The sequence below is a fragment of the Notamacropus eugenii genome, chromosome 4, assembly GCF_028372415.1.
Source record: "Notamacropus eugenii isolate mMacEug1 chromosome 4, mMacEug1.pri_v2, whole genome shotgun sequence".
NCBI classification, from domain to species: Eukaryota; Metazoa; Chordata; class Mammalia; order Diprotodontia; family Macropodidae; genus Notamacropus; species Notamacropus eugenii.
Genome location: NC_092875.1, coordinates 233302394 through 233326692, shown reverse-complemented (window position 1 = coordinate 233326692; position 24299 = coordinate 233302394). Strand labels below are relative to the sequence as shown.

Here is a 24299-nt window from a genome sequence, read left to right as displayed (position 1 = left end):
TCTCTCTCTCTCTCTCTCTCTCTCATCACATAGCCCCCACCCTAGTTCAGGTCTTCATCATCTCTTGTTTCAACAATAACCACTAAGGAGCCACTAAGGACAGTTTACTCCCCTGCCTAAGAAACCCTACTGGCTCCTTTTTGCATTGAGGATAACATGTAAATGCCTTTTTTTGACTTTTAAAGGTCTGTATGGTCTGTTTCCAGCCTACTTTTCCAGGTTTATTACATATTACTCTCCTTCACAAACTGTTTATTTCAGCCAAGTTGGGCCATGGTTTATTCCACATGAGATGACAGTATATCTTTTCTCCATACCTTTGTATAGACTGTCTGAAATATGCTCCTTTCTCTTCTCCACATCTTAGAATCCTTTGTTTCTTTCAAACTCAGCTCAAGCGCCATTTCATATGGGAAGACTATAACCTCGGTTACTAGTGCGTTCTCATGAGAAATTATTTTGTATATTTTGTATATGAATTATTCTTACCCCTTCTGCCTTCCATAGAATGTAAATTTCTTGAGATCATACACTATTTTATTATTTTTTCTTTGTATCTCCAGTATCTAGCAAAGTGCCTGGTCGAAAGTAAGAACTTAGTAAATGATTGCTGAATTTGAAATTCAGTGAAGTGATAAGGTTTATCAGCGGTCAGCAGCACTGCTATATGTCTCCCTGACTTTCATCTGCTCATCCAGCCTTTTAAAGGCTCAGACTAATTGATGGTAGACAGTCTATTCCTTGAGGGTGTCAGGGTCAGCATCAGACCTTAGGCTTGATTTTTTTTCCATTTTCTTCAGAGTCAGAGAAGCAGAAAAGGCTTTCCAACTTTGTTATGTAAATGAGGTTGGGGAAAACCTAACCTAGAGTCACATATGTGGAGGCAAAACAATCAAATGAGGAATATAAATTGTGACAGGTGGAGGTATCCAATAAAGAAACATAGGGGATGTATGTGCATGTATACATATGTGTGTGTTCACATACATACATAAAGCAAAAGAAGAACTCAAGTTATTCTTTTTGTTAAACTTGAATAGTAACACAGGCATTTGCCTCATGTTTAGGGGCGAAATACAGCAAACTTTGTGTGGCAGGTATGTTGTAATATAAACAAACCTAATATATGGAAAAATCCAGATTTCTATCTAGGATAGTTAGAAGGGTCTCTTTGCTTTATAAAAAAGGTTTGAGATGCATTGTAGTATAGTGGAAAGAGCATGACACTTGGAGGCAAACACCCCAAATTCAAGTATCTGTTCTGCTTTTTACTACCTTTGTGACCTTGGCCAAGTCACTACCTCTCTCTGGGCTTAAGTTTTCTAATCTATTACAATGAGAGGGTTGAGCAAATTAATCTCTTCAGGCCCCTTCCAGCATTAAATCTAAGATTCATGATAAGATTTTTTTAAATAGCAAGATCTTAATATATTTAAAATATTTCAATTTATACAAAACTATGTAATCTTGAGTTTTGTGGGGTTTTTTGCATTTGATATGTCCCTCAGAATTGTACGTATGGACAACATATATCTAACCCTTGACCCTCCAACACCCTAAGGAGATGGTAGCTCTTAAACTTCTCTGTCAGTGCCTCACTGGCCACCTGTAATTTCATTGTAATGGGGGTTCTCTCCCCTGACTCAGGTTATAGACCTTTTGTAAGTTAGTAGATGAAATCTGAGAGCTAATGAGGCTGGAACAATTCATCATCTTGAGGCTAGTTCAGTGATAAACTTTTTAAATTTAACCTTTGGGGGGAAAAACATACAGTCTATAAGTTGATCCAGCAATTAGTAAATTGACTAATTAGGATCATGTTTACATATCTATGATCTATTATAATCACCCTTGAATTGTGATGTCCACAATTTATCGTTATTGACATATACATAATAGTAATATTAACCATAATAATAGCTGCATTTATATTGTATTTTAAGGTTTGTAGAATGCTTTACAAATATTATTCTAATTTGATCCTGATGACAACCCTGAGAAGTAGGCCCTATTGTTATCATTATATGAGGACTAGGAAACTGAGACAGAAAGAGATTAAATTACTTGCCCAAGGTCACACAACCACCAAATTCTTGAACTTTCTTTCCTAACAACAACTCCAGCACTCTATCTCCTCTGGCACCTAACTATACATATATTTCATTGTGTTGCATAAGAGAACAACTGTGTCAGAAGTAACCTAGGGTATAGTTATTTCCTCATTAAATTTGTGAAGTTTTGAATCCTCTTAACTCTTTCTCTAAGTAATTAGTTGATTTGTCTGCTAAATGGTTTGAATTCAACTAATGTCATTTGTGAAGTATAATAAAATGTCTATTTTGTATTTCCCCTTCTCGATGTAAGCTCCATGAACTTTTCATTTCCATGTCTTTTTCTTTTCATGAAAGATGATGTCTAGGATCTTTTTTTGATCATGGCTTTCAGGTAGGCCCATAATTTTTAAATTGTCTCTCCTGGATCTATTTTCCAGGTCAGTTGTTTTTCCAGTGAGATATTTCACATTATCTTCCATTATTTCATTCTTTTGGTTTTGTTTGTGATTTCTTGGTTTCTCATAAAGTCATTGGCCTCCATCTGTTCCATTCTAATTTTGAAAGAACTATTTTCTTCAGTGAGCTTTTGAACCTCCTTTTCCATTTGGCTAATTCTGCTTTTGAAAGCATTCTTCTCCTCATTGGCTTTTTGAACCTCTTTTGCCAATTGAGTTAGCCTATTTTTCAAGGTGTTATTTTCTTCAGCATTTTTTTGGGTCTCCTTTAGCAGGGTGTTTACTTGGTTTTCATGATTTGCTTGCATGTCTCTCATTTCTCTTCCCAGTTTTTCCTCCACCTGTCTAACTTGATTTTCAAAATCCTTTTTGAGCTCTTCCATGGCCTTAGCCCATTGGGTAGGCTGGGATACAGAAACCTTGACTTCTGTGTCTTTCCCTGATGGTAAGCATTGCTCTTCCTCATCAGAAAGGAAGGGAGGAAATACCTGTTCACCAAGAAAGTAACCTATAGTCTTATTTTTTTTCCCTTTTCTGGGCATTTTCCCAGCCAGTGACTTGACTTCTGAATATTCTCTTCACACCCACTTTGCCTCCAGATCCTCCCAGCCAGAGCTTGGGGTCTGAGATTCAAATGCTGCTTCCCAGCCTCAGGGCTTTTAGGGCGGGGTTGCTATTCAGTGTGAGATTAAGTTCAGGGGCTCAGGTGGGGGCAGAGCCACCTCACAGGGCTCAGTTCCCTCAGGGGGTTTATGCAGAGACCTTCAGCAATGGATCTGGGCTCCTGCCTGCTTGGGAAGCTCCTGTCTGCTCCTGCCTCCTGAGGGGGCCTGAGTTATGGGGGCACCCCACTCCCCTCTCAGCAAGCCGAGAAGACCCTCTCACTAATCTTTGGGGCCGTGGGTGGAGGAACCCGCGTGGCTGCTGGAGATTACGTCCCTGAAGCCTGCTCAGATCTGCTCCTCTCGGCGCCCCGCGGCCAAGGCAGGGTTGGGCTCGGCTCTGGGTCCACAGCACGATGGACCTTTGGTGTCTGTTTTCAGGGCTCTCTGGAACAGAAATCTCATCTGCTCTGTTGTTCTGTGGCTTCTGCTGCTCCAGAATTTGTTGGTAGTTCTTTTTTACAGATATTTTATGGGCTGTGGGTTCGGAGCTAGAGTATGTGTGTCTTTCTACTCTCCATGTCTTTTTCTTATCTTCATAGATTTTCTAGTCCTTAGTTCTATGCATAGCATGTGCTTAATAAATTAAATTAATTCATTAATATTAATATTATTGTATAAGGCCATATAGAGAAAATAAGGATAATTTAGACATAGTCATATCCTCAAACAGCTTCCAGTATGGTAAGGGAGATAACACTTGGACACAGATAGATATATTGGAAGGTAAGTTATAATCAGTACTGCAACACAGATGTAAATAAAAATGCTTTGACAGTATAAAAAAGGGAGAAATAGAGTTTTGTTAAGGGGATTAATGAAACTTCATAGACGAGATAGCATTTGAAGTATGTGTAGGATTTCCACAGGTGGAGATAAAGGTTGGGGAAGACATTTAGGGAGAGGTAAAGACAGAGTCAGGGAAAGTATAAAGGACAATTTTTGAGAAAGGTGATCCTAAGCTATCAAATAATCATTCTTCAAAATAGAATAAGACCCTTTTTAATTGTTGAGTTGTCATTCCCAGAATCCCAAGGATAGTAACTCTCTTGAGATTATATTTAAATCATATACTCATAATTTTGCCTTTACAGATGAGGTTAGTACATATACCAGAATTATCCCTTTTCTTTTTCCATCACTCCATAGGAGAATGTGTTCTATTTTGATATTTAATTTTTTTTACTGATATGGTCCTGGATAGAGTTCTGGGGAATTTTTTATTACACAAAACTGTCAACTATGACCCTCCTGGATTCCAATATGACTTAGGCCATTACTGGATATGCCAACTGTCCCCCTTGTTGCTCAGAGATTCATGAAAATGTGTGACATGACACAGAGAGATTTCTACCTACATAGTGTTGATTGATCAGGAGCAGGAATTAACATCAACATCCTTCTCTGCAGGAAGGGAGAATGGATTACAGACTCACCTGACCATGTAATAATGCATTTTAAAACTAAGTTTTCCTTTCACCTATGGCATAGTGCTGCCCAATTTAACCAGCCCAACAAGCATATGTAAAATGCCTACTATGTGTAATGTTCCAAGCTAGGCACTGGGGAATAGAATGGCAAAAAGAAAAAAAACAATCCTTGCCCCCTAGAAGTTTAAATTTTACTTGGGCTATGCCAGATATAAATGAACTGCTAGATATGTGAGTATTTGAGGCTAGAAAGAGCACTGCCATGTATTTATTTGGCATTGTTGTTATTTCTGCCACCAGCACTATTTGAGGTGATCTCTTTGATTGGACAAAATGAATTCTTCTTGTTCTGCATGGCATACTTGTCTAGTTAAATCAAGCATTCCAAGTGAAGTAAAACTCCAACCTGTAACTCAATATTAGAGTTAGGCCTAGATCATCTCTTAAGACTTGAGACATGATGTATATTGTCAAAATGTGTGCACTGGCTTATCCCTGAAGAGGAGCTTATGGGAGCTTCGATAGAAGTTTGAGGATGCCTTTATCCAGTGTCATAGGCTAACTGCCTCACTAAATATATATGTAATAAAGAAGCAAATAATGAATTAGCATCGCCTCTATTCCCTTGGTTATTTTGGCTCTCAGGAATGTTGGAATCCAATTCCATAAATACCACCCAGTGCTTCAGATTTTGATAATCCATATATGATTAAACTAAAATTAAATAAACACTGAAGAATGGGTCTCTCACACACGCTTTGCACCATTGGACAAATTGATCTGTTTCTTTGGGATTTCAAAAACCTCGTGTCGAATTGTGAAGTGTTGGTTTTTAATAACAAGTAGAGATACCATGTAATAGTTTATATAGCCTTGGGTCTTAGCCAGATCTTAGCCAGATTTAGGTTTCATTCAGAGTACTGCTATGAAAATCAGCCTACCACTGCAGTGATGGGGCTTAAGTTAAAGAAGTGGGTGGCAGTAGAGATGCCCCTATAAAAGAGCTAATATAATTCTTATGCTGGCAGCTCATAGAAGATAGTGTCTATATACAAAGGCTAGGCAGGTCAGAGACATTTTGTTACTCAAAATAATGAAGACTGGTTTAGGAAAAGGAGCGAAGGTACTAATGTGAATGAGTATGGTATGTGCGTGAGATATTAAGGAGATTAGTCTGTCTAAAGGTTTGTGTGGAGAAGTATAAAATAATACAGTTAGGTTTGGGAAAAGTAGTTGAAAGACAGGTGGAAGAATTTGGACTTCAGTAGGTTAGGGAGCCATTTTAAATTCTTGAGCCAGAAAGTGAAAAATAGAAGTGGTAAGTAGAAGAGATCAGAGAGAGGAGAGACTAGAGGCAGCAACTCTGGATTAAAAAATCAACAATTAACAAATATTTATTGTGATTTAGGTTGTACTACAGTGACCTGACAAGTCAGAAGGAGAGCATAGAGACATTACACAACAAATCTTTTGTAATTTATGTTCACTACATCCCTGTGAAGTAGGTAGAGGTAGAGATTATCTCCATCGTCCAGAAAAGAGGCAGCTAGTTGGCACAATGGATAGGAGCCAGAAAGACCTGAGTTCAAATCCAGCCTCAGACACTTCCAAAACTATATGACCCTGGGAAAGTCATTTAATCTCAGTCTGCCTCAGTTTCATCAACTGTAAAATGAGGATAATAAGAGTATCCACCTTCCAGGGTTATTTTGAGGATCTAAGAATAATAGCTAATATTTATGTAACATCTACTCTGTGCCAGCTATGGTACTAAGTGCTTTAAAAATATCTCACCATAATATTTGTAAAGCATATCATGAACCTTAAAGCATTATATAAAGGATAGCTAAAATAAAATAAAAAACCAACTCTAGATTATGCCACTTTGGAACCCAGATGTTAAAATTTTCCTGTGCAGTTTGGACATGGGAACTAGAGGAAGGGGAAAAGGAGAATTATCAGGATTTGGGAATTTATAATCCAAACATTGTTTTGAATCCAGTAACTCCGTTGCCTCTAGGACAAAATGTAAGTTCCCGTCTGGTACCAAAGCCCTTTACAATCTAGCTTCTGCCTACCTATTCAGACTTATTGGGAGTTATTCCCCTTAAGTGCAGTCTGCATTCTAGCCAGACTGTTTGATTGGCTTTTCTTCAGGCACAAGGTACCATCCTACCATACCTACCATCATATCCTGTGCCTGGAATGCACCTGGTCTTCCTTTTTGATGCCTCTTAGAATCCCTTGTTCTCTTCCAAGCCCAGTTCAAGTTCTTCCTAAAGGAAGCTTCCTCTGATCCCTTGAGCAGCTAGTAGTCATCAGAAATTACTGTATATTTACTTATTATTTTTAACTTTAATTAATTTAGACTTTCCTGTTTGTTTTTACTTGCTATATTTTGTGTTTTCTCATATGTAAAAATGCTGTCCTCTTAGTCGTTTCATTTCATTTTTTCCTTTGTATTCTCAGAACAGAGCGCAGTTCCTGGCACATTAGAGATACCTAATAAATTCTTGTTGCTTAATTCTTGCTACAGATGAAGACTAAAGTTAGGATTGTTAGGTACCTCATTAAGTCTGTAATTTCTAGTCAGACTTTGAGAAGTGCAATGGAGCCTATTCAGTAGTAAATTTTTCTGCACTGATTATGAATATCGTGTATCCAACATTCAAACCAATCTCGGAAGGGATCATTAGGAACGTTAATACTTTTTGGTGTCCTACAAACTTTTAGAATTGGAGATAAGTATGTTCTTCCTTTGTTGCCAAAGAAGACCATGCCATCAGAGAAATGATGACATGACTTGCACTTGACTTTGTTTTGAGTGAGTGAGGGCTCTGCAGGTCACCAGCCTCACTTTCTCCTCCTGAGCCATCAGGATCCAGTGACCAGATATTCATCAGGATGAGTGGAGATGACCCAGGATGAGGCAATTGGGTTAAGAGACTTGCCTAAGGTCACACAGCTAGTGAGTGTCAAGAGTCTGAGGTGAGATTTGAACTCAGGTCCTCCTGACTCCTGCACTGGTGCTCTATCCACTGCACCAGCTAGCTGTCCTAGTATTGGAGATGCAGGATGGTAAAAGACCAAGATGGATCCAGATCAAATGTCTATAAACCCTCAAGTATAACAAACAAATGCTAAGACTGTTAAAATCAGCAAAATTATTATTGAAATATCAAATTATTGAGGAATCAGAATCAAATACTGACATTTTTCTAAGGTCCTTTCTTAAGAGTATCACAGACTCCATCCATGGAATGAACTCTAGACACCACTCATACCATGCACTCCCTCTTTACCTCTGTTGCATATAATATCTAGTTTCATCAAAGCTCAATTAAAATGCCACTCCTTACATCCTTTTCTATTGCTTCCCTTCTAAAAAGTATCTTTATTTATTTGGTATGTATTTTGCATACACTAATATGTGTATTTGTTATCTCCCCCAATAGAATATGAACTCCTTGAAGGCAAGGACTGTTTAATTTTTGTATTCTCTCCTAGAACAATGCTGGACCACTAATAGATGCTTATTGCTTTATTGATAGATACTAATTTTTGCTGACATGTCTTGCATGGACAGGCAGTTTACATGAGGTCATTTGGCGACACTTGGTAGCATGTTGGACTACAAGGAGATTATCTTTTGTTGATAGTGAAGCCAGGAGACTGAAGTTGGATAACCACACATTCTGTTGGTTAATCATGAAAGCAGAGGGAGCAAAAAGGAAGGCTGAGGTCCCTTAAGAGGACTGAATCTCTTCCTCAACCAGGTCTCACAGATGGCAGATCATTAGTGTCATAGGCTTTCAGTTTTAGAAGGCACTTGAGAGATCATCTGGCCCAAAACTTCTTACTGAGGAGACTGAAGAAACCCATAGAGGTTAAATGATTTGCACAGGGTCACACAGAGAGTTAAGTAGCCAAGGCAGCATTTGAACTCAGGTGAGGCCAACCCCTATCTAATCCTTTGGCAGCCAAAATGTGACTTTCAAAAGTGTCAGTTAACATATTATTACTGAGGATCAGCTTTAGATACAGGAAGTTTTGCCAGAAGAGAAAGTATTCATTTTCTTTTTAATCTGTATGCTGCTCTGAGTTTTCCTGGAGTTTTTGTTACAAATTCCAGGGATCGTTTTCAAGCACTGCATTTTTCCAGATGTTTGGACTCCCAGCTGAGAGTCTAACTGTCAGAGATTGGGCTGAAATAGGGAGAGGAGCCATAAGAAAGCTCTATGAGGGATGAGCCCCAACGAGTGAGGGAGAAAAGGTCCAGCTGTCAATTCCTGAAATCTGGACCTGAGCCATTCTTCCTAAGCTACCCTCCCTCCCACTTTCCTAGGTGATTCCTTCACTTTCCTTAATAAAAAATAATTTAAGGGGCAGCTATGTGGTGCAGTGAATAGAGCACTGAGAGGATCTGAGTTCAAATGTGGCCTCAGATACTTGACACTTAATAGCTGTGTGACCTTGGGCAAGTCATGTAACCTCAATTACCCTGCCTTCCCCGCTCCAAAAAATAATTTAAAAAACCTTTTTATTGATGACTTTTGTCTTTACAGTCATCTGGCCTTCCCCTTCCCAGATCAAACCCTTACTTGTGACAAAGAAAAACAATTTAACCAAAACATCTGGTACAAAAACTTCATCTGACAATGCATACAATCTTTTGCCCTAGTAATCCCCCACCCCTCTGCTGCGAGGAATGGGGCATATTTAGTTGTCTCTTCTTTACAGGACCTTCTTTGGTTATCTTCATTTTCTGCCCAGAGATAAGGTATGAATCCTATTATTAAAAGCAATGCTGAGAGACCTTGTGCCTTAAGAACTTTTCTTTATGTCAATTCCTTGGGGGAAGGGATTGTTTTGCCCTTCATATTCCCAAGCCTAGTGTAATGCTTTATTCCTCATAGATACTTAATTACTATTTGTTGAATTGAAGAAAAAAAATAAAAATATTTTCTTTTCTGGGAACTAGGGTCTGTTTTCAAACCTGGAGTGTTTTTCCATGAGAAAACCCTCAGTTTAAGTGTATAGTGTGAACTTGACACTGCCTGCTTAAACTTGACACTGGGGCTTTGGCTGCAGGTAAATAGGAGCTCTGGATCCACATGATTAAGCAGGCAGGGTCTCATGGGAACAGCTTCTCACTCCCATGATAGGGATGTTGAGTGGATTAGCTACAGGGTTCTATATATAGGCTAAGTATGATTGGGTCTTTTGGTATAAATGTGGTAATTATTTACTAGCTAAAAAAGTTCTTTCTGGTCTTTATTCTTCCTTACAGGTAAATTGCATCTAGCATCAGTAAAAGTTTATTTTTAAACATACACGTTACTGCTTCAAAACTCTCTTTAAAGAGTTGCTTCATCTGTGTTACACAAAGATCTTGGATATTTAGAGAAAATAGAAGAGGTAATGGGAGCATAACAAACTCTAATTATTCACTTCAGTGGCTGTCCTTGGTATCGGGGAAGGCTACAAGAATCTGCTTCATCACACACAACAGCCTTCACACGTATCCCACAGCTTGCCTCTGCAGGATTTTGATGGAATGTTATGAATATTTCCCATCATTTTTGGCCCAGTTACTTTAAACACATGGGATGATAGTGACAAAAACTATTCCACCAGACATTTAACTATCATGTACTGCTCACTGTTGCCATGCTACAGCATTGCCAGCTTACTTGCCATTTTAAACTTGACCTTGGATAGGGACCATGACAGTGGGAAGAGAGTAAAGAGGGAGGAAAACTTTTTCTTTTTTTTTTGAATGGTAAATGTCAGCTTCCCAGAGTTTGGCCAATTTTGAAATTTCTGTATGTTATTTATTTATCAGGGATTTTTAGAAACATAATATGCTTAATACAATGCATGTGTGAAAAAGTATCTTCCTTTGTTTTGGGGTGATGGGGGAGGAATCCAAAAGACCACATTGGCTTTGTTGCTGTAAAAATGCCCCCTGACATATGTTTATTTCATCCTGCCCTAGACGTAGCAGACCTTTCTGAGGTGTTATTTCATACGCGTAAAATTATAAAGCAGTCACAGGGAGGTTCTAGGTGACATGCCGGTTTCATTATCAGAATCATTCTATGATTCTAAGTGTAGTGATATTCAGTTCCCCACTTTTTAACCTGAATCTTAAGAAAAGTATGACCTGTGTTGCTAATTAGGGGAGCCTCGGAGGACATCTTGAATAGTTCTGTTTTAATGGTTAAGCTGGGAAAGGACTTGGAATGTAACCTCCTTCTGAAAAGGGTACCTTAATCGTCAGAACTCCCATTCTCATATACAACTTACAGGATTATAGGATTTAATATTAACTCACATGTATACGGTGTTTTAAAGTGTACAAAGCACTTTACATACACTATCTCATTAGTTCCTGAAAACAATCCTGTTAGGAAAGTACTGCAGATGTTTTTGTCTTTATTTTAGCACTTGAAGGTGCCTTAGAGATAATCTAATACAAATGACAGCTAATATTTATATAGCACTTTAAAACTTGCAAAACACTTATACATTGTATCATTTAATCCTTCTAAATCTCTGAGTTAAGTGCCATTATTTTCCTCATTTTACCAATGAGGAAACTGAGGTAAGAGAAGTTAAATGACTTGCCTATGGTCACATAATTAATAAGTGTAAGAGTCAGGATGGAAGCCTAGTATTTGCCACTACACCATGTTGACTTTCTAGTATGACTCCTACTTTTTGCAGATGAGGAAACTGAGTCCTAGAGAGGGGAAGTAACATGCCTAAAATCTCATGGAGAGTGAGTAATAAAGCCTGGATTTGAATAAAGGTCATAGGATCAATTACAGATTTACACCTGGAAGGGGCCTTAGAAAATGGGCTCATCATATGGCAAGGGTAAAGAATGACAGGTGGACAACCAAAGTGCCTCGCTCATCCCTTCACAATGACAAGAGAAAGTGAAGAAGGCTTACAACAAGTTCAGTGGACTCCCTATAATGGACCTAGAGTTGGATGTGGGTAACAATCAATCAATAAGCATTTTCCAGGTTTTATTGTTGGAATAATTCTATGATTGTAAGCTCCCCACTTTTTATGCTGAATCTTAAGAACAGTATGGCTGTGTTACTAATTAGGGAAGTCTCAGAAGATGTCTAGAGTAGTTCTGTTTTTTAGCACCTACGATGTACTGAGTACTGTGCCAAGTGTGGGAATACAAGGAAATATAAAAACATGGTCTCTACTTTCAAGGAGCTCACATTCTGATAGGGCAGACAATATGCAAACAACTATGCACAAATAAGATATGTACAGAGTAGATGGAAGGTAATCTCAGAGGGAGTCACTCCCACTTGATGGGACCAGGAAACGCCTCCTACATAGGATAAGATTTGAATTGAGTCTTGAGTTGCAGAAGATGGACAGGCATAGATGAGCTGCAATCCACATTATTAGAAGAAAGACTCAGTTGAAGAGATCCCAGATCCATTTGAGTATCTGAATATCATAACTGAATGAGTCAGGGTCATTGATCTGAATGACAACACTTAAACTGTGAGTCTTTTATGTAATCCAGGATCATCATAACATCTAGTGCTAGAAGATTCTAAAGACCAGCCAACTCTCATTTTAGAGAAGAGGAAGCTGAAACTGAAAGAGTTTATTTGATTTAACTAAAGACATGTTGAGTTCTCTTGAATAACAGAGAAATGGAGCCATTATTCAAACCCAGATTTCCTGACTTTAAATTTTATGTTCTTTTTACTCTACCACAAATGCTTTGGAGGTAGAAAAATTCCTTGCCTTAGAGCAGGAATTCTTGACCTGTTGTCTGTGAACTTGGGTTTTAAAAATATGTATCTTTTGTATCTTTATTTCTATGTAATTGATTCCTTTTGTATTCTGTATTTTAATTTAAGCCTTTAAAGATGTTATTCTGAGGAGGGGTCCATGTTGCTCACACAAGATTAAGAACTACCTCTCTAGAGTTATTTTTTTTTTGTTTCCAGCTGCTTGCTAGATATTACCATCTAAATGTGTCACCAGCATCTCAAACTCACTATGACCAAAACTGAACCTGCCATCTTACCTTCAACACTTGACCCTGCCCCTAATATTGCTCTTTTTATCCAGGGCATGATCATCCTCCTTGGGACCAATTCTCATATTCTCAAAGTCATCTTTTGACTTTTCCCTTTCTTTTATTTCCCATATCCAATTCAGCTTTGGCTATTTTTTAATCCATGCCTTCCTTTCCATTTTTGCTATACTAGGTCTACTTTTGTCTTTCATAACATCTTGCCTTAAATATTGCCTTAATGACTGGTCTTAATGCCTCCAACCTATTCCCTCTCTAATGTATGCTTCCTTCACATCACTGCTGGTATAATCTTTCTAACATTTTGGATCATGTCAATCTTCTGCTCAAAAAACTTTATTGACCCTCTATTAACTACAAAATAAAGAGACAACTAAGTGGTGCAATGGATAGAGAGCTGGGCCTGGAGTCGGGAAGACCTGAGTCAAAATCTGACCTTAGACTTTTACTTAGCTGTATGATCCTGAGAAAGCCACGTAACCATTCTCTACCTCAGTTTTCTTAACTGTAATATTAAGCATAAACTCCTAATCTTGATATCTGAAACTTTTTGTAATCTGGCTTCAACTGATTTTTCTAGTCTTTTATCATATTAGCCTTTTCACACTCTCCATGTTCCATCCTCTCTTGGCTATTCTCTGACTCTTGTTCTTTTCCTTTTCTGTGCTGATTCTACACCTTTGCTCATGCCTGTCTGCCCCCATTTCTTTATAACTTTCCCTTCCATAGCCTTCATCAGGGCCATCTGTTGGAATCTCCTTTTCTTCAAGGTCTCACTCAGCTGTCACCTCCTCTGTGAACCCATCCCAGATCGCAACCCATTTCCAGTTGAAAGTTACCCCTTCCATCTTAAATTCCTTAGGCCTTTACTTAGGACTCCCTAAATATAAGGTAAGGTCTTTGAGAGCAGGGACTGTTTCCTTTTTTTCTTTGTATCACCAGTGTCTAGAAAAAGCGTAATAGATGGTCGGTGATTCATTGTATTCTGTTCTGGGTGCCACATGTTAGGAAGGGCATTGTCAAACAAAAGCTCACCCAGAAGAGTTCGACCAGACAGCTCTTTTCATATGTTTCCTCCCTTGAATTTCCCATCATTAGTTGTCATTCAGATATGTCTGATTCTTGGTGACTCTGCAAACCACTGCAGTGTCTTTTCCAGGAAAACCCCCAATGAGGTCACAAAGAGTTGGACACAAGTGAAAATGACTGAACAACAACAATAAGAAGAAACATTTCCTACAAACATATTCTTTATATAAACATGTGCTTTAGTTTGTTTAGGAATGCTGTCCTCCAGAGGAAGTTAAGAAATAGCTGTAATTCTGTATATTTATCTTTTCCCTCCAATCAACCAATAAGCACTTTAAGTGTCTGCTACGTGCTAGGCAAAGTGGTAGGAACTGGATTCTACTAGAATCTTCTGGAGAGCAGGGACCAGGTCATTGATTTCCACTTTGAACATCTCAGCATTTGCCATTGTACTATCTACACCTATACTTGCTAAACAGAGAGGCCGCTTCTACCACACCGAGATTAGATGGGACGAGAGTGGTTTTCCTAAATACTAAATTCTTTACAAATTGTTTCTATATGTGTTTTACCTCTTTTCCAGGGAGGTTCCCATGAAGGATGCTAAGGAATATGCTGAATCCATAGGTGCGGTTGTAGTTGAAACCAGTGCGAAATGTGCTATTAACATTGAGGAACTCTTTCAAGGAATCAGTAAGTAAATCAACTTGTTTTTTTCTCCTCTATGTGTGTGTGTATGTGCGTGTGTGTGTTGTGTGTGCGTGTATTTTCACATCTATCTTAGATTAGATCATTAGCCATCAAATGGAACCTGTGCCCTGGTGGATAAAGAGCTCAAGCTGTAGCCTTATGATCTTTAAGATTACTCCAGCTCTAAAACTGCTATTCTGTATTCTCACCCATTGATCTATATAAATAAACAATGCAAAGAAGAAAGAAAGGGAAAAAAGGAAGGAAGGAAAGAAGGAAGGAAGGAAGGAAGGAGAAAAGAAAGAAGAAAAAAGTCAATGGGATCTTAGGTTGCCTTAATGGTCACATTTCCAGATGAAGGCAATGGTAATCCCTCCATCCTTGGTTCTGGTCGTACCATGTCTGGAGTATTATGTTGGGTTCTGGCATTGCCACACTGGAGTAGCCTTGAGGTTAGTGACCAGGATGGTGAGGGGACTTGAGACCCCACAATATGAAGATTAATTTAGGGAACTGGGGATATTTAGCTTGGAGAGGAGAACACTTGGTAAGCATATCATAGCTGTCAGTAAGGATGAGTAGAAGGAGAATGGTAGATTTAGCACAGTGTATAGAGTGCTGGACCTGGAGTCAGGAAGACTCATCTTTACAAATTGAAATCTGGCCTCAGATACTTACTAGCTGAGTAGTCCTGGGTCAGAACTTAACCTGTTTGCCTCAGTTTCCTCATCTGTAAAATGAGCTGAAAAAGGAAATGGCAAACCACTCCAGTATCTTTGCCAAGAAAACCCCAAGTGGGGTCACAGAGAGTCAGACATGATTAAAATGACTGAATAACAAGAAGATTTAGATTAAGTATGAGGATAAACCTTCTAATAACTGGAGCTGAGCATGGAATGGAGTTTCCCAAGAAGGTTTCCATTCCTGAAGATCTTTAACATTCAGCTTAAATGAACGTGTATCAGGGATATTGTAGAGAGAATTCTAGTTCAGGCTGAATGAAATGACCTCTGAGGTCTCTCTCAGTTCAGTGACTCTTTGATCCTTTCACTTCATCATAGAAGAGGGAAGTTGTGAGTAAGTGGAAAGCAAATTGAATTTGGAGTTCGGAGAGATTTGCATTTTACTTCTAGTTCTGGCAGCCACGTAACCTCTCTCAGCCTCTACCTACTTCATTATCTATAAAATGGGGATAATAATGCTTACAATAACAGCTAGCATTTACGTAGTGCTTTAAGGTTTGCAAAGCACTTTAAAAACATTATTTCACTTCATCTTGAAATTGTCTGTTAATAGTCATTTATTAAATATCTGCTATGTAAGCACTGGGGATGCAAAGAAAGACAAAAGATATGCCTGCCCTTGAGGAGCTCACCATCTAATGGGGAAACAAAAGGCAAACACATATGTACAGACAAGTTGTATACATAATGAATAAGAAATAAATAACAGAAGGAAGGTGATAGAATCAAGAGATATTGGGAAAGGCTTTCTGTAAATGGTGGGATTTTAGTTCAGACTGATAGATAGTCAGTGAAATCAGGAGGTAGAGAGATGAGGAGGGAGAGCATTCTAGGCTTGGGAGATAGTCAGAAAAAGTACCTGGAGCAGAAAGCTGGGAGTGTCCTGTTCATGGCTGTTCATTAGATTAAAGAGTACGTGGGGAGGAGAGGATGAGATGTAGAAAGACTGGGGAGGTGGGGCAGTCAGCTAAAATACTCCCCAGGGTTGTGAGGAAAGTTTGTGAATCTTAAAGGACTAAGTAAATCTCATTATTATCCCAAGATGTCACAAAAAATACTAAAATCGAAGAAAATCCTCAAATACAATAATTTTAATTTGCCTGAATTACTTTTTTAAATCATCTCAAATTTTAAAGCTTATTTTATATGCCATACAGAACTTTCTGTATTTAGGGATCTCAGAGGCCATTTTTTTGGTAGCACTTAATAGGGAGGCTAAGAGTCAGATGCCAAGAATCCAGTCATGATAAGATAAATAAACAAAGCAAAAATGCCTAAAACCTCTAGTAACTACTATTACCTGATTGAACAATGACAGAAAATCCTGTCTCTTCCCCAAAACAAACTGAAAACTAGGTGGAAAATAAAAGACGCATCACTACTGAGCAGCTAATTAAAAATCTTCAATTTCCTTCTCCATCTCCTGCCTAGTATCTTGTTAACCTTATAGTTGCTTTTTAATATTTCTGTTTCACTATAAATGGCATTTGTCAGAGGGTAAAGTTCTGGGATGGACAGCCTCTTAAGTATGTTCACTGGTAGCAAGCGAGCTCTCCTGAAATACCTAGTTACCATCTTGACCATCTCTGCCCATAAAGGTTCTCTATTCTGGTGGAAGGTACTTTTTGAACAATAGCCTTGGGAGCTTCTCCAAGGAGTTCTTTACACACGTATGTGTATATATGTGCATATGTACATATATGTATGCATGTAGGTATATTTATTTGTAGTTAATATATACATGTGTGTATCTATAAAATATGTTTGTGTATATGCATATGCACGTATACATACACACATATTTTAAATATTTCCCAATTTAAAAAGTTTTAAACATTAATTTAAAAAAATTGAGTTCCAAATTCTCTCCCTTCCTCTGCCCCTCCCCTACCTCTTGAGAAGGTAAGTAATATAACAGAGATTATATACAAAGTCATGTAAAATATATTTCAGTATTAGCCATGTTGCAAAAGAAAACACACACGTACACAAATGAGAAAAATAAGGAAAGTAAAAAAAAAAAAAGTAGATAACATTTTTCTTCATGAGTTCTAAAGAAACCTCATTCAGTTATAATTGACTTACCCAAGGTTACTGGTGAAAGTAGAAGTGGCTGGGTGAGTCTTGGACTGAAGACAATTGGGTATCCTCCTCAGGGGAAGGCTTAAAGCTTAGTGAGCAGTTGTTTTTAAATTGACTGGAACCTGACAACCCCAGAAGGGAAACTTTTTGGTTTGATATTTGCGGCTGAGATCATTGTTGGCCACCCCCAGAAAGGCACAGGGGGAGATTGGGTTTCCATTGAACTAGTTTTTTCTTCATTACTTTAGACACAAAGATCAGGACCCACAAAAGGGAGTCTTTTGTTTGCTTGCTTTGGCCTTAACAAGAACTTGCTGGAGTTACAGAACCGTGACCTAGAATATGCTATACAGAGAATTAAAAAGGAATGTTGCTAAGACCTCTCTATCCCCTTGTGTTCTTTAGTTCCTTGCAGTCAATTCCATCTTCCCTTCAACTCTAGCTGCTCAAAGCCAACATAGTATGAATAATTCTGCAAAAGGATTCCTTTCCTGTTCTCACTTCATACTCTCCATAGTACAGGAATTTTGCAGGGCTTGTTGACTTTGGCTGTTGAATTCCAGGATGATGAATTATTGGAAAAATCCCTAATCTCCACATCACTGTTTCCTTTCTAATAAAGGACTATGGATTTGATGTCTGGGTTTGAAGAATTAATTAAGGTCTTCTTCAGCTGTATAATTGCAGCTTGTTTTAGTTATCAAGCAATTGTAAGTTGAATTATAAGTTACAGTAACTCTCCTGCTCCCTAGAGGACTAATTTATATTCTTGGTAGGTGGGACATAGACCACATGGGCAGATACTGAATGATTTCATTCATTCTAGGCAGTTTTATGCAGGTGACTAGTAGCTGCCTAATGCAATGATCAGATGATATAATTAATGTAAAGAACTAAAAGTTTAAATTTTACCAGATAATTTTTGTGGTTGTTGTCATTACCAGCAAATTATTGTAATGGCTTTGTATACATTAAATGCTATAAATATATTTAAATGTTTTTAATGACATTCCTCCTTTAGTTCTGAGAGACCTCCTAAGACAGGGAGCACCTATCATTAAAATAAATAATTAAATAAGGACCTCAAAAGAGAGGAATACTGTTTCTCCTAGCCCATGTACTATGAATTTATTGGAAAACATTAAGTGGTTTCACTGTGCCAGGCCATACAGATTCAAAAGTGAGACCATTTCTGGGTCTGAATGAGTTTACATTCTACTAGAGTATTAGTTTGCATTTATGCAGCAATTTAAGGCTTGCAAAATGCTTTGCATAGATTAATCTTATTTAATCCTCACAACAGCCCTCTGTGGGAGGCACTATTATTATCCCCATTTTATAGATGATGAAACTGAGAATCAGATTTCATCTTAACTCCACCCAGCCCTTCCACTGTGCGCTCTGGAATGCCTGTTTGATAGAGGACAAACTTTCCTTCATCTTAAAACTCTTCCTCTCCCATTCTTTCTGTCTACTAATTCTTACTTTAACCTGGCTTTCCTCTGATGGCGCAGCCTCCCTTTCCCGTACTGGCTGCCCCTTCACTCATTCTCCTCTACTCACTGGTCAAGGCAGGAAAATTGGAATACTCCTTGTTCCCTTTTGTCACTTCCAGGTTCTCCACCTTCCTCCTTCACTTTGCCACCTCTCTCCGTTTGAGGTTCATGTTATTTGTATCTTTCATCCAATCAGAATCCTGGTAGCTGTTGTGTACAGATTTCCTTCCTCAATGAATTTAATACTTGGGTTACAATTTTTCTCTCTTTCCCAACTCCTGCCCTTATACTAAGAGACTTCAATATACATATTGTTTCTCCCTCAAATAGCCTAACTTCTCAGTTCCTTTACCTTCCATGAGTCCCTCCACCCCATCACAGAATTGCCATCACCCATAAATGTATCACCTTCAAGTTCAAGAATTCCAAAATCTCCTTATTGTACCATAATCTATTGGCTTTTCACCACTCCCTCTGCCTTCCCTTGCATAATCCTACTTTTCATCCTCACTATTATCTCCAGTCCCTTGACGTCTCAGTTCTTTCCCAGGCCATCTCCCCCTGAACTAGCTACTCTCTCTTCTTTTCATCTTGACTACTTGGTCAACCAATTCAACTCTACATTGGCCTTCTCTCTTGAATCCCTAGAGTCCTGACTATACCCAACCAACCTTCAGCCTCAGATTACTCCCAGCATTTGTCGCCTTCATGCCTACACATTGCTGCTGAACAAAGGTGGAGAAATCACCCAACCATTCTGGCCGGGTCCACTACAAATTTATGTTATATAACCTCAGCTGGGCCTTCACTGCTGCTCGGCACTGCTACTGTACATCCCCTATCAACTTGCTATGCCATTCCCCACAATAGCTCTTCCAAACCTCTATCCCTTCTCACACTTCCCAAGGCTTCCCCTCACTGCATTCTTCAGCTGAGAATCTTACTGTATTTTATAGGAAAAAATTGAGTCCATTCACCATCAATGCCCTCTTCTCCTCTCTTCCCCATCTCCTCTCAGTCAGATGCTTTCTATTACTTTCTCCTCCTTCACCCCTGTTTCATACGATGAAGTCACCTTACTCCTTACCCAAGTTAACCCCTCTGCTTGTTTAGATGATCTCATCTCCTCCAACAGATTGCCCTCTCTGTCATCCCTATTTTTTCACTTATCTTTAATCTCTCCCTCTCTAGTGGCTCATTTTCTCCTACCTATAACATGCCCATGTCTCCCCTATCCCCTATGGCAAAATTCACTTGATCCTTCTGTCCCTGCTCTCATTCTATATCTCTTTTGTCCTTCATAGCTAAACTCAAAAAGGTGGTCTGCAATAGGTGCCTCTACTTTCTCTCCTCTCTTACTTCTTAAACCTTTGCAATCTGGCTTCTGACTTTATCATTTCCCAAAGTTACCAGTGGTCTCTTCATTGTGAAATCCTGTGGCCTTTTCTCAATTCTCATCTCCTTGACTTCTCTGTAGCCTTTGACACTGTTGCCCACTGTCTTCTCTGTGATACTCTTTTCTCTCTGAGTTTTCAGGACACTACTTCCTCCTTTTATCAGACCGCTCCTTGGTCTGCTTTGTTAGATTCTCCTCCATGTCACACCCTCTAACCTTAGGTGCCCCCCAGGGTTCTGGGGCCTTTTCTCTTCTCCTTCTCTACTTCTTTATTTATTGATTTCATCAGCTCTCATGGATTTAATTACCATCCTTATGTTGATGAGGCAGCTAGGTGGCACAGTGGATAGAGTGCTTGGGCCTACAGCAGGGAAGACCTGAGTTCAGATACTTACTAACCTTGTGACCCTGGGCAAGTCACTTAATCTGCTTGCCAGTGGAGAAGGAAATGGCAAACTACTTTGGCAAAAATGTTTGCCAAGAAAACTTCAGATGGGGTCACGTAGAGTCAAATACAACTGAACAACAAAATTCTGATGATTCTCAAATCTACCTTTCTTGCCCCAGTGTCATTGCTGGCCTGTAATTTTTCATCTCCAGCTGCCTCTCAGACATCTCATACCCGATATCTAGTGGCCATCTTAAACTCAGTATGTCCTAAATAGAACCCATTATCTTTCCCCCTAGACCCTCCCTGCCATCCCTATCTTCCCTATCACTGTAAAATACAACACTATTCTCAAACTCACAACCTAGGAGTCATCCTGGGTTCCTTACCATCTTTTACCCCTCCATATCCATTCTGTTGCCAAGGCTTGTTGATTTCACCTCTCCAGTCTCTCCAGAATATGCCCCCTTCTCTCCTATGACACTGCCAGCCCTCTAGTGCAGGCCCTTATCACCTCACACCTGCAATCGTTGCCACAGCCTGCTGGAGGGTCTGCTTGACTCACTCTAATCCATCCTCCATTCAGCCACTAAAGTGATTTTCCTAAAATGCAGTTGATTATGTAACACCTCCCCACCAAGTAAATTCCAGTGGCTTCCTATTGCCTCTAGGATCAAATAAAACATGCTTTGTTTGACATTCAAAGCCCTTCATAACCTAGTCCCTTCCTACCTTTGTGGTCCGTTTTCTTCCCAACACATGTTCTTTGATCCAGTGACACTGGCCTCCTTGCTGTTCCACAAACAAGATGCTCCATTTCTTGGCTCTGGGCATTTCTGTATTTGTCACTTATGCCTGGAACACTGTCCCTACTCTCCTCTAACTAGAAACTTTCCTGGATTATTTTAAGCCCAACTAAAATCTCACCTTCTACTCCTTAATTCCATTTCTTTCCTTCTTTTAATCCCCTCTACCATTTTGTGTGTGGGGGCATATATATATATATATATATATATATATATATATATATAATGTATTTGTTTGCATATTGTCTATCCATTAGATTTAAAGCACCCAGAGGACTTTGGCTGTAGTTGTTGAAGGGCTTCCAGTTTCTCTTGACACTATTTGGGGTTTTCTTTGCAAAGATCCTGCAGTGAATCCTATTTCTTTCTCCAGCTCATTTTACAGATGAGGAAATGGAGGCAAACAGGGTTAAGTGACTTGCCCAGGGGCATATAGCTAGCAAGTATCTGAGGCCAGTTTGGAACTCGGGTCTTCCTGAATCCAGACCCAGAATGCTGTGCCACCTAGCTGCCCCAATTCTGAACACAGAATAGAGACTTTTTTTGCCCCTTTTTGTATCCGCAGCACTTAGCCCAGTGTCTGATACATAGTAGGTACTTAATAAATATATATTGAATGAACAAATGAAAGGTTAAGTAACTTGCCTAGTATCAGAGGCAGAATTCTAGCCCACATCTTCCTGCCTCCAAGTATAGTGCTTTATTCACTATACCACAGTGCTTAAATTATTTCTTATTTGCTTACTTTAGCATAATCTAGACAACCAACTTTGAAAGTTTATTATTGCATTCATTTATTCGTCCAGAACATATTAAGTGCCCACTATGTGCCTAGCTCTGGGATAGGTGTTGGGGAGTTTTAGTAAGACAGAGTCTCTGCCTGGTGATGCTTACATTCCAGTAGGAAGGTGGATATGCCACATATATAAGTAACTATATTTGAAAATATTATATGACAAATGCATTACAAAGGTGCAGAACCAAGTGCTGTGTTAAGGTGATGCTTGTTAGCAATCAGTAAAAGCTTCACAAAGGAGGTGATATTTGAGTTGGGCTTCAGGAATCCAGCAGGCCTGCTGTCAGGCTAAATAACACCAGAAGACAAGTATTAAGTCTGTCGGGGCTGGGCTTCTGCAGGACAAAGTGAATGAACTAATAAAATCTTTAAACCTTGTTTTCCCTTAGATATCTATGTATTTCAAGAAAACATGTACTTTTGCCTATCTTGCCTGAGTAATTATACCTTTTCTGAATGGATAGTAGATGCATGATTTTGCCCATCTTCTGTCTCAATTAAGCAACATTTTTTTATTTATCCCACTTTGTCTTACATTTGTCATATGAATATTAAAATATATCTTTGAGCTATGTATCCTTTAATGTAATTTCTATCTATACACACACCTCTCTCTTCCTTCCCTCATCTGAATCTCCACAGAATGAACCCTGACTTTCCAGGTACTTTAAACTAAAGTTACAGGTATCTCTAAGTTCACAGTCACCAGCATTTTCAAGTACTTTCCTACTTGCATTACATATGTTCCATGCTTGGTCTTAAAATAGAACTAGACACTGCTGACACCTGTGTTCCCAGAAGCAGTGTCCCAAAGAGAAAAATGCTTGAAATAAAAGGTACAAAAAACCCCCAACATTTAAGAATGAGTGGAAAAGAAAAAAAAAACCTAACATCTTCTGAAAGTGTGCTGTGTTAAAAATAAAGTCATATTGATTGAGATGAAGAAACACATGTCTCTCTGTTGCATTTCAGAAGTATTTGTAAACCAGAAATGAGGCCACTGTCTGTTCTAACTATGAGCTAATCTATTTGCTAACTGAAAACGGCTCACCAGCATATATTTTTAAAAAGTCTCAGGCTACAAGTACATAACAACGACTTGAAAAACTGCTTGGTTATTCTAGTGTCAGATTCCAGTAAAGGTACTTAATACTCTACGTGTTCAACTTACGTGGTCTATTATTGTCCTTGGAATCTGTGGACCTGATTGGGCTCTGACTGCTAAGGCTGCCAGGCATTCTGGAATAGAGGTTTTTCTCCAAGACAGATTTCAAAATCACTTCTTTTTTCTCATCATTTTTCTCCCAGTGCATATAATTTGTTTTCTCCTTTGTATTCTTAATCCTGGGTTGGTTTTTTTTTGTTTGCTTGGGCTCTTGACATTAACCTTGGCAAGCCCTGGAAAGATTTTCTGCCCTTGATTTGGGTGTTAAGGAATGTATGTATTTATCCCTTTAGATTAAAAAAGAAACAGATCTTTGGTTTAAAAATCAACCGTTAACTGAATATTTTTCCTTTTTGGTCTGGTAGATGAAAATGTGGGCTGCTGATGACATGTGGCTGTGAGTCATGGAATACCACAGTTTCTGATGAATGAGAATTGAGGGTTCCCTGAAGGACATTAGGGATGCATGATCAGTGGGAGCACACTGCAATATTCCACTAATAGAAAGAATTGCATAAAAGAAGCAGTTTAAGAGATAGCATCAAGGAGTTCTAGGGCCAGGAAAGGAGGTAGATTAATCATATAATAGGGAGGGGGTAAGTGATGAAAAGCCTTTGTGCTCCATTGGTTTCCATAATGTCAAGAGACTCGGAGGACAGCCCCCAGCTCTTTGAATGGATCTACTGTGAGGATTTATGGGAAGGCACCAACAACTTGTAGAGGGTGAGAAATTGTGGTTGGGCTCTGACCAGATAAGAGAGTACCCACGTGGATAGAATCACAGATCTAGTGACATAGTGAACCATACGAGAAGACAAATAACGTCCTATTTCATTTTTGCTAGCCTGTTACAGAAAGTCTTTGAAATTCCTTGAAAGGAATTTAAATTTCCTTAAAATTGCTTCTCTTTCCCAACCTATCACCTGCTTGCATAAAGGGGTTTGGTTGCAGTGTTTATATAGTAGAAGGTGCCATTCTTATTCCCAATTTTCTGGTTTTGCTCCTGCTTTTCCTCTAGCCAGGA

At 38.9% G+C, this 24299-nt stretch overlaps 1 protein-coding gene across 1 annotated transcript in view; it reads left to right on the top strand.

The window, feature by feature from the left end:
• Positions 1–24299, top strand: part of RAB31 (RAB31, member RAS oncogene family) — a 178725-nt gene that overhangs the window by 119850 nt on the left and 34576 nt on the right. The window contains exon 6 of the mRNA XM_072604231.1: positions 14297–14406. Coding sequence (XP_072460332.1) covers positions 14297–14406 — 110 coding nt within the window. The remainder of the gene's footprint in view (positions 1–14296; positions 14407–24299) is intronic.